The sequence below is a fragment of the Pristis pectinata genome, chromosome 5 (genome assembly GCF_009764475.1).
Source record: "Pristis pectinata isolate sPriPec2 chromosome 5, sPriPec2.1.pri, whole genome shotgun sequence".
Lineage (NCBI taxonomy): Eukaryota > Metazoa > Chordata > Chondrichthyes > Rhinopristiformes > Pristidae > Pristis > Pristis pectinata.
The window spans coordinates 57926158-57942682 of NC_067409.1; the positions used below are offsets into that span (position 1 = coordinate 57926158).

Sequence of the window (16525 nt, forward strand, 5' to 3'; positions counted from 1 at the left end):
TCTGAAATAACAGAAAATGCTGTAAAAACTCAGCAGATCAAGCAGAGTCTGTGGAAAGAGAAAAATAGTTAACATTTCACCTGAAACATTAATTGTTTCTCTTTCCACAGATGCAGTTAACCTGTTTAGTTTTTTAAGCAAGATTTTGTTGTTTATCTTGAGATAAAGGGTTTTGGCACATAAGACTGAGATGAGGGCAAGTTTCAGATTCAGATTAGTTTATTGTCATATACACCAGAGTGCAATGAAATTTCTTGCTCACAAACCGTATACATGATAATTAAATAAATGCAACAATAAATACAGCAACGAGCACAAAAACAACAGAATGGTGCAAAGTATAGTAGTGCAAAAAGAAATGCTGAAGTGACAATAACAGAGGTAGAATTAAAGGTTCAAGAAAGTGGCAGCACCACCAGGAAGGAATGTGAAAGAGGTGATTAGTTCAGAAGTCTGACAGCAGTGGGGAAGAAACTGTTCAAGTCTGGTCATCTGGGCTTTCAAGCTCCTGTATCTTCTCCTAGAAGGTAGAAGAGAGAAAATGGAATGGCCTGGGGGCAGGCATCCGTGATGATGCCTCTTTGCACAGAAGTTTGCAAATCTTTGAGATTCTTTGTCAGAGGGCTGGAGATGCTCAGACTTTGAGCACATTGAAGGATTCTGGGCACCAATGGCATCCAAGGGTGTGATTACTAGGTGGGAATGTGGACAAGGCACTGAATCAGTCATGATCTTACTGAACAGTGGAACTAGCTTGAGGGACCATTTGATCTACGCCAATTTCTACTCTGTATGTAGACAGCACACACCTCATCTCATTAGAAGCTTAAGCTTTTCTAGAAACAGTTCTGCAATATTAAGATGGTATTCGATCAGATCATATAGAGTCAGTATTTAAATTTAAATACTCAAAATACACAGCAAATGCAAGCATTTTAAAACATCAGTAATGTATTTACTCAAACTGGACTAATTCAAAAATCAGAGTATTTTTTGAGCCATTTCAATTTCAAATATTGGAAGTAACTGGTGGCAGAAATTATAGGTTTTCTGGTACCAACCTGGAAATGAAGAGGTTAAATAAACAAGTTTCAGAATTTATACCAAAACAGGAAGATGACCAAACTAAACTTTACCATGATAAATTTTTATCTAAATTTGGTCTATTAGTGCATTTCACAAAATATACCTGACAGCACTACGACCTCCTCCTAGAACATAGCTGCTGCAGAAAAGTCTTCTCCACTCATATCCTGCAGCTGTGTAGCTCATAATTAAAAAGGCTGCACCGCTTCCTGCTGCGGACACTTCAAAAGATTTTTTTGTCTCCAGTCCGTTGACGTCCAGCTTGAAATGACTTGCCCACATTTTTGAGTTGGCATTAAATAACAAAATTATATGTAAACTATATACATCGATAAAAGTGGAAAAAAATGTCAGGCTTAGAAGAACAATCTGTTTTATTGTGACCCAAAATCAACATGACAAAAAGTACTAAGGCAAGGTTGTTTAAATAAGCATTTTAGGTTTTCTGTTCTTATAAGCTAACAAGACTAATCATGAAGTTTCAAAATGCTGCGAGATTATTACACAATGTATAAATTAAAACATCCAAGTGCAATCTAAGCTACAAATTCTAATCTAAAAATGTGATTTCTTCCTGATCTTTTGCAGGCGAGATTTGAATCAAATCATTCACAAATTTATATTTTCCAAACTTGGGTGAAATTTTGAGGTTTAAAATTAGCAAGTACAGAATTGCACAAGGAGGATCCTACATTAGTATTCAATGACTGGATAGTCACAATTACTTCCAAGTTTTTTTTAAAAAGCCAAATAATAAAGGGTTAACTTCTTCCTCACCTCAGTGTCATTATTGAGGTTCCAGAGGTCTAATCGTCCCATCCCATCCACACAAGCAAATAGTGCAGGATGCACTGGTGACCACATGACGTCGTAGACATAGTCTGCATTGTCTTCAAAGGAGTAGAGAGGCTTGTTGTGCTGTAAGGCGGAGAGAGCAAGACGACTTTGTGGCGCTAGTACTGCCCGAGGCTGTCTGGCAAGTCTAATTAAAAACTTTGCACATTTTCAAAGTGTCATAAACCAATGAGATGAAAGTCTGTAAAGGTGGGAGTAACTTCAATACAACAGCTGCCTGGTAAGATAAATAATATATTAAAAAAATCCATAAGGACTTCATGAGTATGCCGCAGACAGGTAGACATTTAGGTTTCCAGCTCACAATTCATTCACGACAAGTAGGAGGCTACATGTCCAAATGAATCAAACTGTGGTAAACCTGCTTTAAGTAAACCAGTCAGGAGAATTAACTGCAGACTTCCAGACAATAACCTGGCTTTATAGATCCAGAGTGCCATCTAGTGAAAAAATCTTGTGCAGCAGGACTGTTCAAATTGATGTGAACTGGTTTCCCCAGGGGCCACATGACCTGCTCTGCTTATCTCCTCCAGACATTTCACCTACAATGTGGACAGCTGCAAGGACAAACTGGCCATCATCAAAGCCAAAACAATTAACTTCACAGACCAACATACTGGCTACTGCCATTAGCTGTCATTCTCTCCTGAGAAAAAGATATTAGAATGAAAGATGCTTCTCCCTTCTTTCTGCCCTTATCCCTTGCACATTCAAGCGCACACGCTCACTCACTCTCCTCCTCCACAATGCAACCACGCACAAAAGTAAATGCCTTTCTCAGGAGACAAATATTTCATTCTAGTGGGAAAATGAGACCTGGAAAATATTTTTGTCTATTGACAATGCCACAGAGTGTCTTTGATTGCTGCACCATGCTTCAGATCACATTAATCTTTTAAGTCTTCCCAACACATTCTACCACTTCACTATCACATGAAAATCTTCACAAACACACACTTCAGTAAACACACTGCACTCAAAAGTGAGCACATATTGCTTTTGCACCAGAGGCACAATTATATAACTTTTGACTCATTAAACAAAAAGTGACTCAAACTGCACATATCAGTCTGAACTCATCCTGCCAATATCTAATACTCAATGATCATATCAAGTCCTGATATGATGGAAATTGCTCTATCTGGCACAAAACAATATGCTGCATTACAGCAGGTCATACAAGAGAGAAATGCATTTTATTACTTCTCACATTGGCTCCTGCCACCTCAACTGAGGGCAGAAACATCAAAGGCTTTCAATAAATAGCATTATACACTGTTATTTAGTTTGACTGACAGATCATAAACCATGAGCTACCATCCAAAAAAAAGCAAAGTAGCTTTTCATACTGTATATGAAGGTAGTCAGACAGGCCAGTGTATGAAATTAGTTCTTCAGAATCCAATAGCTCCCATTATAAAAGGACTTAATGACACGTTATCCTTTTGGGTTACATTCTTTTAAAGATGAAGACTTAAGGCATCAAATGAACTGCATATACAAGAAACGAAGATGTCAAAAATTCATAGAGCAAGGTAACAGACCCATCAACCCAAGCTCATAATGACCATCAAGCACCCATTTACACCAATCCTACTTTATTCTCCCCACATTCCCATTAACTCCCCACAGATTCTACCGTTCACCTACACACTAGGAGCAGTATCATAGTGGCCAATTGACCTTCCAACCCAAAAGTCTTTGAAATGTGGATGGAAACAGAGGCACACGGAGGAAATGTACTTGGGGTCACAGACAGAACTGGAGGTCAAGACAAACATAGGTTGACGGAGTTACGATGCAGCAGCTCTGATAACTGAGCCATCCTGTGCATGGTCACGTTACTATTATCTTTACTGAAGAGCTGTAAAGTAACTGCTATATTCATATTATAATGATGGCTCACTTAGTGCTGCCCTGCAAAATGCTGATTCTTTACAGAGCTGTTGATCATGAAGTCAAACATTCACTGGCTGCATCTGCTCCACGTGTTGTCAGGACTACCCAGATCCTACAGTCTCACTTACAAGCACCAGTTGGATGCAATGCAAACTGATGCCTCTCACTCTCTTTGGCTGCACACCTCTCCCCAGCCCAGAGATTTCTCTATGGTGACAAGCTCAGCATTAGTCGCTGAAATTGAGCTTATTACCACAGATAAGTCTCCCATCTGGGGAGAACTGTGCAGCTAAGGAACTCAGCAGCTTTCACTGCATCCAACCTATTCCATCGGAAGTAAGTGATATCATCATAGAATTGTTAAACTGCAGGAAGATGTCATTCAAGCCATTAAATCATGCCAGCTCCTTGTAAGGATATCAACTGAGTTCCATCCCTTCACTCTTTCCCCAAAATCCAGCAAACAATTTTCCTTCTAGAGCCCATCCAAATTATTTCAGAAACCCCTGACTGCATCACCTTCCACACACCGTTGCAGATTATTCACACATTCCGTGTGGGGGGTGGGGGGGGGGGGGGAGTGTGGGAGGGACTTCCTCACAACAGTCTGCACCTTTTGCCCATCATTTTCAATCCATGTCCCCTGGCCCTCAAACCATCCACAAATGGTAATAGCTTTTCTCCACTCATCCCATCCAAGCCCATCAGGATTTTGTATACTACTGTCAAATCTCCTCTCAACCTTTATGCTGCAAGAACAACCCCAGCTCCTCCAATTTAAAAACAGCTAACATCCTTTGAACCTTTCTACTAAATCTTTTCTATACCCTTTAGCCATCCTTCCTGAAGTGTGACGACTGGAATTGAACACAATACTGTCAAATTAACTATGACTGGCCACAAGAGTCCAAAATGCTTTGGATAAGACACGACATAGAAGGTTACCTTTTCAATAACTTTTCAATTTAGAGGAATGGAGTTGACGACATAATATTGTTCTGTTTCTATTGAGAAATTTCAGCCCAGTTTTTTTTTCTTTTTTTTGTCTTTTTTTTTTGAAATTTTCCTTTTTAGTTTGGTTTATGTACAATTTTTTATTGATTTGGGGATCTTTTTTTCTTTTATATACACAATAAATCTTTTTCTTTTATATTATATTCATCTACTAAGAGATCCTGAGATCTAAAAATTTTTTTTTATATTATTCTTTATGATTATCTATGCCATGATTGTTCTCTTGATCTCTTTGTATTACATGTACAATCATCGATATTATATATTAATCTGTATTAATTTGGAAACCAATAAAAAGATTGAAGAAAGAAAGAAAAGGAGGTTACTGCACTCAGTGAACTATCAGCATGATAAAGGATTGCTAACAAACAAAACAATGTCAGGATAGATGGGTAATTTTCAGATGAAGATGGAACTGATGGAGTGGTACCAGGATCAACTATAAAAAATGTAAATTAATGGCCTAAAAGGAGGAACAGAGTGCATCACAACCATATTTGCTGACAATTCAAAGAAAGATAGGAAAGCAAGTTGTTAGGAGTGGTGCTTAATGCTGGTATATGCAAGGTCATTCTCAGCACATCAAGAAAAGAGCAGAATATTGTGGACAGATACTATGGAAAGCTGCAGTACTGAGAAATCTGGAAGTCCTCAGACATGAAATACCAAAAGCTTGCATGCAGCTACAGAAAGTAATTAGGAAGGCAAATGGAATGTTGGCCTTTATTAAAAAGGGGATGCAGTCTAAAAACAGGGAAGTTTTCAACTCAGTTCCGATGAAAGTTCTTCGACCTGAAACATCAACTATTTCTCTCTCCATAAATACTGCTTGACCTGCTGACCTTTTCCAGCATTTCCTGTTTTAAATGTTTGCTAGAGCATGGGTGAGATAACAGGTACAGTTTTGGTCTCAATGACTGTATTGAAGACAGTCCAGGAAAGGTTCACCTGGTTGCTTCCTAGGTTTCAAGCAGATGGCCTTTAATAATGGAAGTCTGGGTAGGTTAGGCCAATACTCAATTAAAAACAGAAAATGCTGGAAACGCTCAGCAGATCAGGCAGCATTTGTGGAAAGAGAAACAGAGCTAACATTTTGGGTCCAAAACCTTCACTAGAACTGGAACTGAGCTTATACTCATGTGAATTTACAAAAATGAAAAGTGATCTTATTGGAACGTTCAAAATTCTGAGGAGGGCTCAACTGGGCACAGTGAGACTCCAACAATCCAGCACGCTACGGGCTTTGGTGGTGCCAGACGAGCAGATTTTCCAGATTCTTGGAACTTACTCCTATTAATAGCCAAGCACACTTATTTCACTCTTTTTTTTTTGAAGAAAAACATGTCACACAGTAAATTTTCCAGTGAACATGGCAAGTTTAAAGGGAGTGGGAAATATACAAGTGCTCCAGACCACGGCTCTGTCGACGAACTACAGATGTTCCTGACCCTTGGCATTCTGGATCCTGACCTGCCTCTGGCTGCATATCAGGTCCACAGTCCGAGCCCTGGCCTCAGCTACACACCAGACCCTTGGCTCTGGACCCCCTTCCTTGTATTAAATTTCATCCACCACTTGTCTACTTATTCAGCCAGCCTCCATTTGCGTGCAGCCTGTTATGTTTCACTGTTTACCACACTTCCTTTAACATTCCAGACTAATGAATGAGCAGATGCTGGACTATCAGGATTCCCAAAAAAAAACTGGATGCCAGGTTATCGGAGTTTTACTGTAGATGTTCAGATGTTTCTTTTCATGGGGTAAGCTGGAACTTGGGATGCCTTTTCAGAAAATGGGTCACCACTTTGAGATGGGGACGAAGAATTTCTTCACTGAGAAGGTCATGGCCCTTCTGAATTCTCTATCCCAGAGGGCAGTGGAGCCTGAATCATTGAATATGACCAATGATAGATTTTTTTGAACCACAGGGGACTGAATCAAGGTTACACGGAACAGGAAGAAAAGTAGAAAAATCATATCATCTGTGATCTTACTGAACAGCAGAGCTGGCCCTGCCACTTCAACAGAAAAATGTGCACACATCCATGTCTTCCACAACCTTTAGATCTTTATTGTTTCTCAAGGTTCTTTATGCCAAAATGTATTCATTTACACTTCTCCACATATTCTGCTTGCCACTTGTCCACCTGTCCTGCCAGCCTACCTGCTCCTACAGCCTATTATAAATGCACTTCCAGGTTTGGAGATTTGTGCAAATTGTGAAAATTTTACTCTGCACACCCATATCAAAGTTATTAATATATATCAGAAAACCAGCAGAGATTCCTGGGGCATGCCACCATTTACCATTCCCCAGTCTGAAAGGTAAATTTGAGGCCAATTTCTTTTCTACGCTAATATGAGCCTCCAATTTTGCTAAGCAACCTTTTAAGTGGCACTTGGTCAAATACCTTGTCAAAATCCATAGATAACATCCACAGCATTCCCTTCGTCAAACTCCCCCATTAGAGTCATAGAATGCTACAGCACAAACAGGCCCTTCATCCCATCTAGTCCATGCTGACCTGATCTTCTGCCTAGTCCCATCTACCAGACCATATCCCTCCAAACCCCTCCCATCCACGTACCCATCCAAACCTCTTAAATGTTCCAGTTGAACCCACATCTACCACTTCCGCTGGCAGCTCGTTCCACACTTGCACAACCCTCTGAGTGAAGAGGTTTCCACTCAGATTCCCCTTAAATATTTCTCCTTTTACCCTAAACTTACGCCCTCTAGTTCTAGTCTCACCCACCCTTATGGGAAACAGCCTGCATGCATTCACCCTATCTATACCCCTCATAATTCTGTGTACCTCTACAAGATCTCCCCTCATTCTGCATTCCAGGGAATAAGGTCCTAACCTATTCAACCTTTCCCTAATAACTCAGGTCCTCAAGTCCTGGAAAGATCCTTGTAAATTTTCTCTGCACTCTTCCAAGCTGATTGATACCTTTCCTGTAGGTAGGTGACCAGAACTGCACACAATGCTCTAAATTCGGCCTCACCAGCATTTTGTACAACTTTGACATAATATCCCAACTCCTATACTCAGTGGCCTAATTTATGAAGGCCAATGTGCCAAAAGTTCTCGTTACAGCCCTATCTACCTGTGACGCCACTTTCAAGGAACTATGGATCTGTATTCCCAAGTCTCTTTGTTCTACCGCACAGCTCAGACCCCTACCATTCACTGTGCAAGTCTTACCCTGGTTTGTCCTCCCAAAGTTCAACACCTCACATGTCTGCATTAAATTCCATCAGACATTTTTTAGCCTATTTTCTTAGCTGATCAAGATCACATTGCAAGCTTTGATAGCCTTCCTTGCTATCCACTACATACCCAATCTTTGTGTCATCCACAAACTTGCTGATCCAGTTTACCACATTATCATCTAAATCATTAATATAGATAGATAACAACAGACCCAGCACCGATCCCTGCGGCACACCACTAGTCACAGGCTTCCAGTCAGGGAGACAACCATTGACTACCACTCTCTGGCTTCGCCCGCTCAGCCAATGTTGAATCCAATTGGCTACTTCATCCTGAATGCCAAGCGACTTAACCTTCTGGACCAGCCTCCCATGTGGGACTTTGTCAAAGGCCTTGCTAAAGTCCAAGTGGACAACGTCCATCGCCTATCCCTCATCAACCTTCTTGGTAACCTCCTCAAAAACCTCTAAGATTGGTTAGACATGACCTACCATGTACAAAGCCATGTTGACTATCCCTATCAGGCCCGGTCTATCCAAATACATAGTGGCATGCAAAAGTTTGGGCACCCTGGTCAAAATTTCTGTTACTGTGAATAGCTAAGCAGGTAAAATATGACCTGATTTCCAAAAGGCATAAAGTTAAAGATAACACATTTCTTTAATATTTTAAGATTACTTTTTTTTTATTTCCATCTTTTACAGTTTCAAAATAACTGAAAAGCAAAAGGGCCTGAAGCAAAAGTTTGGGCACCCTGTATGGTCAGTATTTACTAACACCCCCTTTGGCAAGTATCACAGCTTGTAAATGCTTTCTGTAGCCAGCTAAGAGTCTTTCAATTCTTGTTTGGCGGATTTTCACCCATTCTTCCTTGCAAAAGGCTTCTAGTTCTGTGAGATTCTTAGACCGTCTTGCGTGCACTGCCCTTTTGAGGTCTATCCACAGATTTTCGATGATGTTTAGGTCGGGGGACTGTGAGGGCCATGGCAAAACCTTCAGCTTGTGCCTCTTGAGGTAGTCCATTGTGGATTTTGAGGTGTGATTAGGATAGTTATCCTGTTGTAGAAGCCATCCTCTTTTCATCTTCAGCTTTTTTTGTTTTACAGACGGTGTGATGTTTGCTTCCAGAATTTGCTGGTATTTAATTGAATTCATTCTTCCCTCTACCAGTGAAATGTTCCCCTTGCCACTGGTTGCAACACAAGCCCAAAGCATGATTGATCCACCCCCGTGCTTAACAGTTGGAGAGGTGTTCTTTTCAAGAAATTCTGCACCTTTTTTCTTCAAACATACCTTTGCTCATTGCAGCCAAGAAGTTCTACTTTAACTTCATCAGTCCACAGGACTTGTTTCCAAAATGCATCAGGCTTGTTTAGATGTTCCTTTGCAAATTTCTGATGCTGAATTTTGTGGTGAGGATGCAGGGAAGTTTGGAGATAAAACTGAAGGTTTTGCCATGGCCCTCACAGTCCCCCAACCTAAAATTCATCGAAAATCTGTGGGTAGACCTCAAAAGAGCAGTGCATGCAAGACGGCCCAAGAATCTCACAGAACTAGAAACATTTTGCAAGGAAGAATGGGTGAAAATCCCCCAAACAAGAATTGAAAGACTCTTAGCTAGCTACAGATAGCATTTACAAGCTGTGATACTTACCAAAGGGGGTGTTACTAAGTACTGACCATGCAGGGTACCCAAACTTTTGCTTCTGGCCCTTTTCCTTTTGTTGTTATTTTGAAACTGTAAAAGCTGGAAATAAAAAAGTAATCTTGCTTAAAATATTAAAGAAATGTGTCATCTTTAACTTTATGCCTTTTTGGAAATCAGGTCATCTTTTACTCGCTTAGCTATTCACAGTAACAGAAATTTTGACCAGGGTGCCCAAACTTTTGCATGCCACTGTATATATTCTGTCCCTTAGAATACCTTCCAATAATTTACCCATGACTGACGTCAGGCTCACTGGCCTATAATTTCCTGACTTATGCTCAGAACTTTTCTTGAACAACGGAACAACATTATATCCTTCAGTCCTCTGACACCTCACCCATGGCTAAGGATGTTTTAAATATCTCCGCCAGGGTCCCTGCAATTTCTGCACTAGCCTCCCACAAGGTCCGAGGGGACACCTCGTCAGGCCCTGGGGATTTATCCACCTTCATTCGTCTCAAGATAGCCAGCACCTGCTCTTCCATAATCCAGACACTCACTACTCTCTTGCCTCAATTCTATAGTCTCAGTGTCTGTCTCCAGAGTAAATACAGATGCAAAAAATTCATTTACGATCTCCCCCATCTCTTTTAGCTCCATGCATAGAGGACCATGCTGACCTTCAAGAAGACCAATTTTGTCCCTTGCTACCCGTTTGCTCTTAATATAGCTGTAAAAACCCTTGGGATTCTCTTTTACATTGTCTGCCAGACCAACCTCATGTCCTCTTTTTGCCCTCTTGATTTCTCTCTCAAGTGTTCTTTTGCATTTCTTATACTCCTCAAGCACCTCATTTGATCCTAACTGCCTATACCTGATATGCACCACCTTTTTCTTTACCAGGGCCTCAATATCCCTTGATAACCAAGGTTCCCTAAACCTGTTATCCTTGCCTTTTATTCTAACAGAAACATACAGATTCTGTATTCTCAGAAGTTCACTTTTGAAAGCCTCCTACTTACCAAGCATCTCTTTGCCAGAAAACAGCTTATCCTCATCCACACCTGCCAGATCCCTTCTGATGCCATCAAAATTGGCCTTACTCCAATTTAGAATCTCAACTAGCGGATCAGTCCTATCCTTCTCCATAATTATCTTGAATTACTTCTTCATAAAATTCATACAGATTAGTTGAGCACACTCTGCCTCTAAAAATCTGTGCTGATTGATTCTTCTTTAACAGAAATCTCTCTCTACCACTGACCCCACCATCAAGGTGAAACTGATCAGGTTGTAATTGCCAGGCCGATCCTTGCTCCTCTTTCTGAATCAAAGCATTAACATTTGCCATTCATCAGATTATTCCAATTGCAACAGAAGTGACTACACTCTTCCACAGATTTTCAAACATGCTGATCGTAGCATGACAATGAGTCTATAAACAGTGGTAACAATTCAAGAGAAATACTTTAAAGCTTGGTGTACTCAGTTTTAGTGGACTCAGGTTAACCATGACTAAACATGCAAAAGTACGCCTGCAGTCTGAAGACAGACTGATTACTTTTTTTTTGAGGTTTGTTCTTTAAGTCGATGCATTCTTTATAAATGAGCTTGACAAATGAGTCACACAAAAAAAAATGATAACCAGTCTGGTTTTCGGATGTGAGAAAATCAATGCATCTGACAAAGAAAAGGAAAGAATGTGCTGTGATAGATATCCGAACTAGGGCGTCAGTTCATCAAACAGCAAGGAAAGGGGTGGGTCAGGAATGCCTTCCTAAGCTATAATTTTGCTAATGCCTCATTCTATACACTCAATATCTGCTTAAAAAGAGTAAAATTGTAATTTTAACTTTGACATTTAAAAAAAATCACGAAGTTCAACACTGCCAGATGAGGCTCAACTTCCTCTACATTCTTACAAAAAAAATTCTTCCCTTGCTAATTTCCGCACCCTCATTCCAGTGTTCCCTCCATGCTTTCTTCCTCTTGCTACAATACTCAAGGTGACAGACACACCACAAAACTACTCTAAACAGGCCATCACCAAAAAGGTGACGGGTCAGGATTTTCTGGCTTTTTCTTTCCCTTAAAGATGGCAAATATTGATGCTTCTCTGCTGACTAGTACAGGATACTCCCTTCAAACCTGTAACTAGAAAGCTAATTGAAGACAGGATTCATAATCCCTACACTTAGCTTGGGATTTCAGCAACTATTATTCAAATTAATGAAGTAAAACTCCCATTTATGAAAAATCCAGCATGGCAACAGATCCTGTTCAAGAGTATTTTCAAAAGACTACCTCCATCAGAACTGCTGCAATGTAGCAAACAGAACACTGGATACGATACTTGGAAATATTCACAGTTTGTTAATCAGGATAAAACATCATGAATGTATACTGCCAGACTTGTTTGCCTTTTTGTGGGGGGAAAAAAGCAAGGGGAAAATTTTCATGAACTCATCCACGTGCACCAATGTACTTTAATCTAAATCAAAGTTTCGGCAAAATACCAGTCCCAGGAGAAAAAAGCCTCAAGCTCAACAAATGTAACCTTCATCTTGTAAGCTCAGGGAATCTATGCCTCAACCCAGAGCAAGCGAGTTCCGAAATGAGCACTTTGCATCGGTAGTCACCAAAGAGAAGGGCATAGACGATGGCGAGATCAGGGAGGGTTACGTTGATATTCTACAAAATACCGATATTGAGGTGGTAGTGTTGGGCCTCTTGAAAACCATCAAGATGGATAAATCCCTTGGGTTTGATGGAATCTATCCCAGGATACTGAGGGAGGCAAGGGAAGAGATTGCTGGGGCCTTGGCTGAGATCTGTATATTCTCTTTAACCACAGACAAGGTGCTAGAAGACGAGAGAATAGTCAGTATCGTTCCTTTGTTTAAGGGCAGCAAAAGGGACAAACTAGGAAATTTTAGGCCAGTGTGCCTTACATCAGTGGTAGGGAAATTATTAAAGATTCTTAGAGACAAGATTTACTCACATTTGGAAAAACATGACATGAACTTATTAGGGATAGTCAGCATGGCTTTGTGTGGGAAAGGTCCTGTTTCACAAATTTGATTGAGCATCTTGTGGAAGTGATGATGAGGTTCACAAGGGTAGGGCAGTGGATGTTGTCTACATGGACTGCGTAGAGGATTTGACAAGGTCAAATGCAAGAGTAAAGTACACAGTAAGTGGCAGGGCCCTTCGAAGTATTTATGTACACAGAGGGATCTTGGGATACTAGTCCACAGCTCCCTAAAAGTGGCAACACAAGTGGATGGGATGGTAAAGGCGGCACATGGCATGCTTGCCTTCATCAGTCAGAGCACTAAGCACAAAAGTTGGGAAGTCATGTTGCAATTGTATAACACTTTAGTTAGGCCTCATTTGGAACACTGTGTGCCGTTCTGGTCGCCACACCGCAGAAATGTGGGGGCTTCAGAGAGGATGCAGAAGAGGGTCACTAGGATGATGTCCAGATTGGAAAGTATAAGCTACAAGGAGAGGCTGGACAAGCCTGCACCGTTTTCTCTGGAATGTCGGAGGCTAAGGGTGGCCTAATAGAAGCACATAAAATTATGACAGGCACAGATAGGGTGGACAGCCAGAGTCCTTTTCCCAGGGTGTAAATGTCAAATACCAGAGGACATAACTTAAAGGTGAGATGGGGAAAGTTCAAAGGAGACTTGCAAGGCAAGTTTTTTTTTGTTGAGGTGCCTGGAACGTGCTGCCAGAGGAGGGAGTGGAAGCAGATACGACAGCAACATTTAAGAGACCTTTAGACAGACACATTGACAAGGGAACAGGAATACAGACCATGTACAGGCAGATAGGATTAGTTAGATTGGCATCAGGGTTGGTGCCGACATGATGGGCTGAAAGGCCTGTTCCTGTGCTTTTCTATGTTCTAATATGGTGAAACACAAACAGGGGAAGTAGTACACAAGATCCCAAACAACCAATTCATCCCCCACTCCATCTCTGGCAGTCTTTGGATCCCATGTAGAACTCATTAGTCACCAAAAAACCCACAGAACTGTAGAGGAAGGCAAGTCATCCGCAATCCCAAGGGACAGCCTGAGCAGGAAACGCAATATAGTAAGTACAACAAAGTTTTTCAGGTGAAGTTCCTGCTGGCTGAACTGCAAAACTCTGTGCTACATCACCCAATCATTCAGCTGTAAAAATTTCATTTTTTCATTAAAATAAAACCCATTTCAAACTTGGACCTCACATTTTTCAACAGTTGCTTTAACAAATGCAAACTACCACAGTGATTTTCACAAAAAAAACCACATTAGTGGGAAAGCATTTACTTCTACTTTGGGTATTTCCTTCTATTGATCTCCTGCAGTTCCTCTTGCCAGCTCCATGCCTCTTTTCTTCACTCCCCCACAAGCTGTCAGCAGTTTTTCTTTCTTCATCCCACTCACCCAAACCAAAACTGTAGGATTACACTCACCAGACACATCAGTTTTAAAAAAAAGAGAAAGCCACAGGGAGAGATCAAGAAACACTGCAACCAAGTTAGAAGAGCTTCAACATGTACAGCAAGACTGAAGTCACACTGACAAAATCCACAGATGTGCACTTTTTCCATCATGACTTGGGGATGAGACAGCTTATACCTGAAACTTGATGAAGCTACTACAACTAAACCATTTAAAATGGTGGGGGTGAGGGGAGGGAGGTGATGAAGCAGCATTGACTGGCAGTTTTATTAAATGTTAAATCGATGCATTCTAGAATGACCAAAAACATACCAGCATAGAAAGTTCAAAAAGCATACATTTCATAGAACAGGACAGCTGGAAAACGTTAGCATTACATAAACACATGCAAACAAATACCCTGAGGTATTCAGACACCTAACAACACAGGAGCTCACCTAACAATTTATAAATTAGTTAAGTAGAAGAACCAGTCAATTCTAAAGCCATAATGCACAATGTCTCAGTAAAGAAATCGTGGCTTGGAAAAGATTCAGGCAAGATTATAATTCCTACTGTCAGGTATGAGAAAGTGCATCTTACCTTTGTGGTCCATAATTTGACTGTCCAATCAAACGAAGAAGTGACAAAGAGATGAGAGAAATCAATCTGTCCCACAGCCATGTGACAGTTGATACCAGTCACCGGACCCTGATGTCCCTCGAACATTTCACCAATACCAGCCTTACTGGAAAACAAGTTTTAGGCAAAATAACTCATTAACTAAGCAAAGAAATATAACTGGTTTAAAGATGCATTATTGTGGCCCAGCAGACATAAATTATCAACCAAGGTTTTCCATCTGGTTCAATAGTTGTAAAATCACAAGTTACAGTCCAGATGCTTTAGCTTATGATATACGTTACTGAAGGAGAAAAATCAGATGGCAACTAACAGACATCAGCATCAAAGGATACAGCAGCTCAAACAGTTTATTCCAGTATACAGCTGAGTTACATCCATTAGAAGTAAAAATATAGTTGAGTTTTTATTTTAATCTCAGGAGTTAAAGCTATAAATGCAACAGAGTTACATATGCAAGGAGCCAAACATCATCCCTGTCACAAAAACACAATGTTTTGATTAAACTCTGGGAGGAAGTCTTTACAAAAATTATTATATAATGGATTTTCAACATTGAAACATTTTGTTAAAGGGCGATTTCGTCAAATGCTTGCAACAAAATAAAGATCGCCTTGCCAGTAAATGATGGCAGACTGGTTCTGTTTGGCTACTCCCAGAGCAAGTGCTGATGGGGTGGGATAACAAGGAAATCATTGGCATAAAATTTAAATAAATCCTTAGAAAATATTCTACTAAATATCTGCACTATCCCTGCAAACAGTATCAACTGGCTCATCTCTATCCAGAGTGCCAGTCTGTAGAATCAGTCACTGAAGTTGAAAACTTGTAGCAGGAACAGGGGAAATACTCAAAAAGAAATTGATTCCAGCCAATTAAAAATTATGATCTTAATAATTGGGTAACAACAACACAAAATCGAAGGTCACACTTCAATAAAATGCTGAAAACCATAATGCATTTGAAGATTGGGACTGAGCATACACAAATAAGCAGAAATAAGGAGACAGATTTATTTTCAACTGCTCCCCCTGAAACTTAGTCCACACTCCTGTGAGAAAGAGGATGAGAGAAAAGATTCATAAAGTTCATTGCACTTAAAATGAAAAAAGGTTTAGTGGCATGTTTGATTAGGTCAGCTTCCTGAATAGTCATGTTTAAAAGTGAGCTCAAATACTAGATTACTTTAAAGCATTTATTCTCTAATAGAAAATAAAAGTATAATAAATTATTTAAAATTTTAATTATTTTGGAAGTTGTATCAGAGGATTATAAATACTCAAAACTTCAAACAAGCTAGTCCAGTATCTGATTGCTCAGAAATTCTGATGGTCCAGTACTTAGTTCACTCATTAGTCCGGAATGTGAGCTAGAGGCCCAGGGTGTAACAGGGGTGTAAAGCACAGGAGTTAGGGTCAGGTTTGAGTACTTATGTGTTTCCTGCTCCTAACCTCACTGCGTCCACTGGAAAATTTATTATACTACTGTGCAACGTGAAATAAAAATGTGTGTTTGGGTAGGAGTAACATGCAATAGTCTGGAAAATCTGTCAGTCCAGCAGGGTGCTGGATGATTGGAGTTTTAACATGTAGGCCCGTCTGATCAACAACAATTACACAGCATATTTAGAATAATAAAACATCCTATGTTGCTTCACAGAAGTGTGATCAAAAAAAGTTATTGCATCAGATAATAGTTGTGAAAAATACTTAGCAAAAAGAACATAT

General features: G+C 40.2%; 1 protein-coding gene across 5 annotated transcripts in view; it reads right to left on the reverse strand.

The window, feature by feature from the left end:
- Positions 1 to 16525, reverse strand: part of LOC127570362 (cytoplasmic dynein 1 intermediate chain 1) — a 155826-nt gene that overhangs the window by 19982 nt on the left and 119319 nt on the right. For all 5 annotated transcript variants that reach the window (XM_052015842.1, XM_052015841.1, XM_052015840.1 and 2 more), the window contains exons 14-15: positions 14760 to 14904; positions 1864 to 2004 (exon numbers count right to left, since the gene is read on the reverse strand). In XM_052015842.1, the coding sequence (XP_051871802.1) occupies positions 1864 to 2004; positions 14760 to 14904 (286 nt within the window). The remainder of the gene's footprint in view (positions 1 to 1863; positions 2005 to 14759; positions 14905 to 16525) is intronic.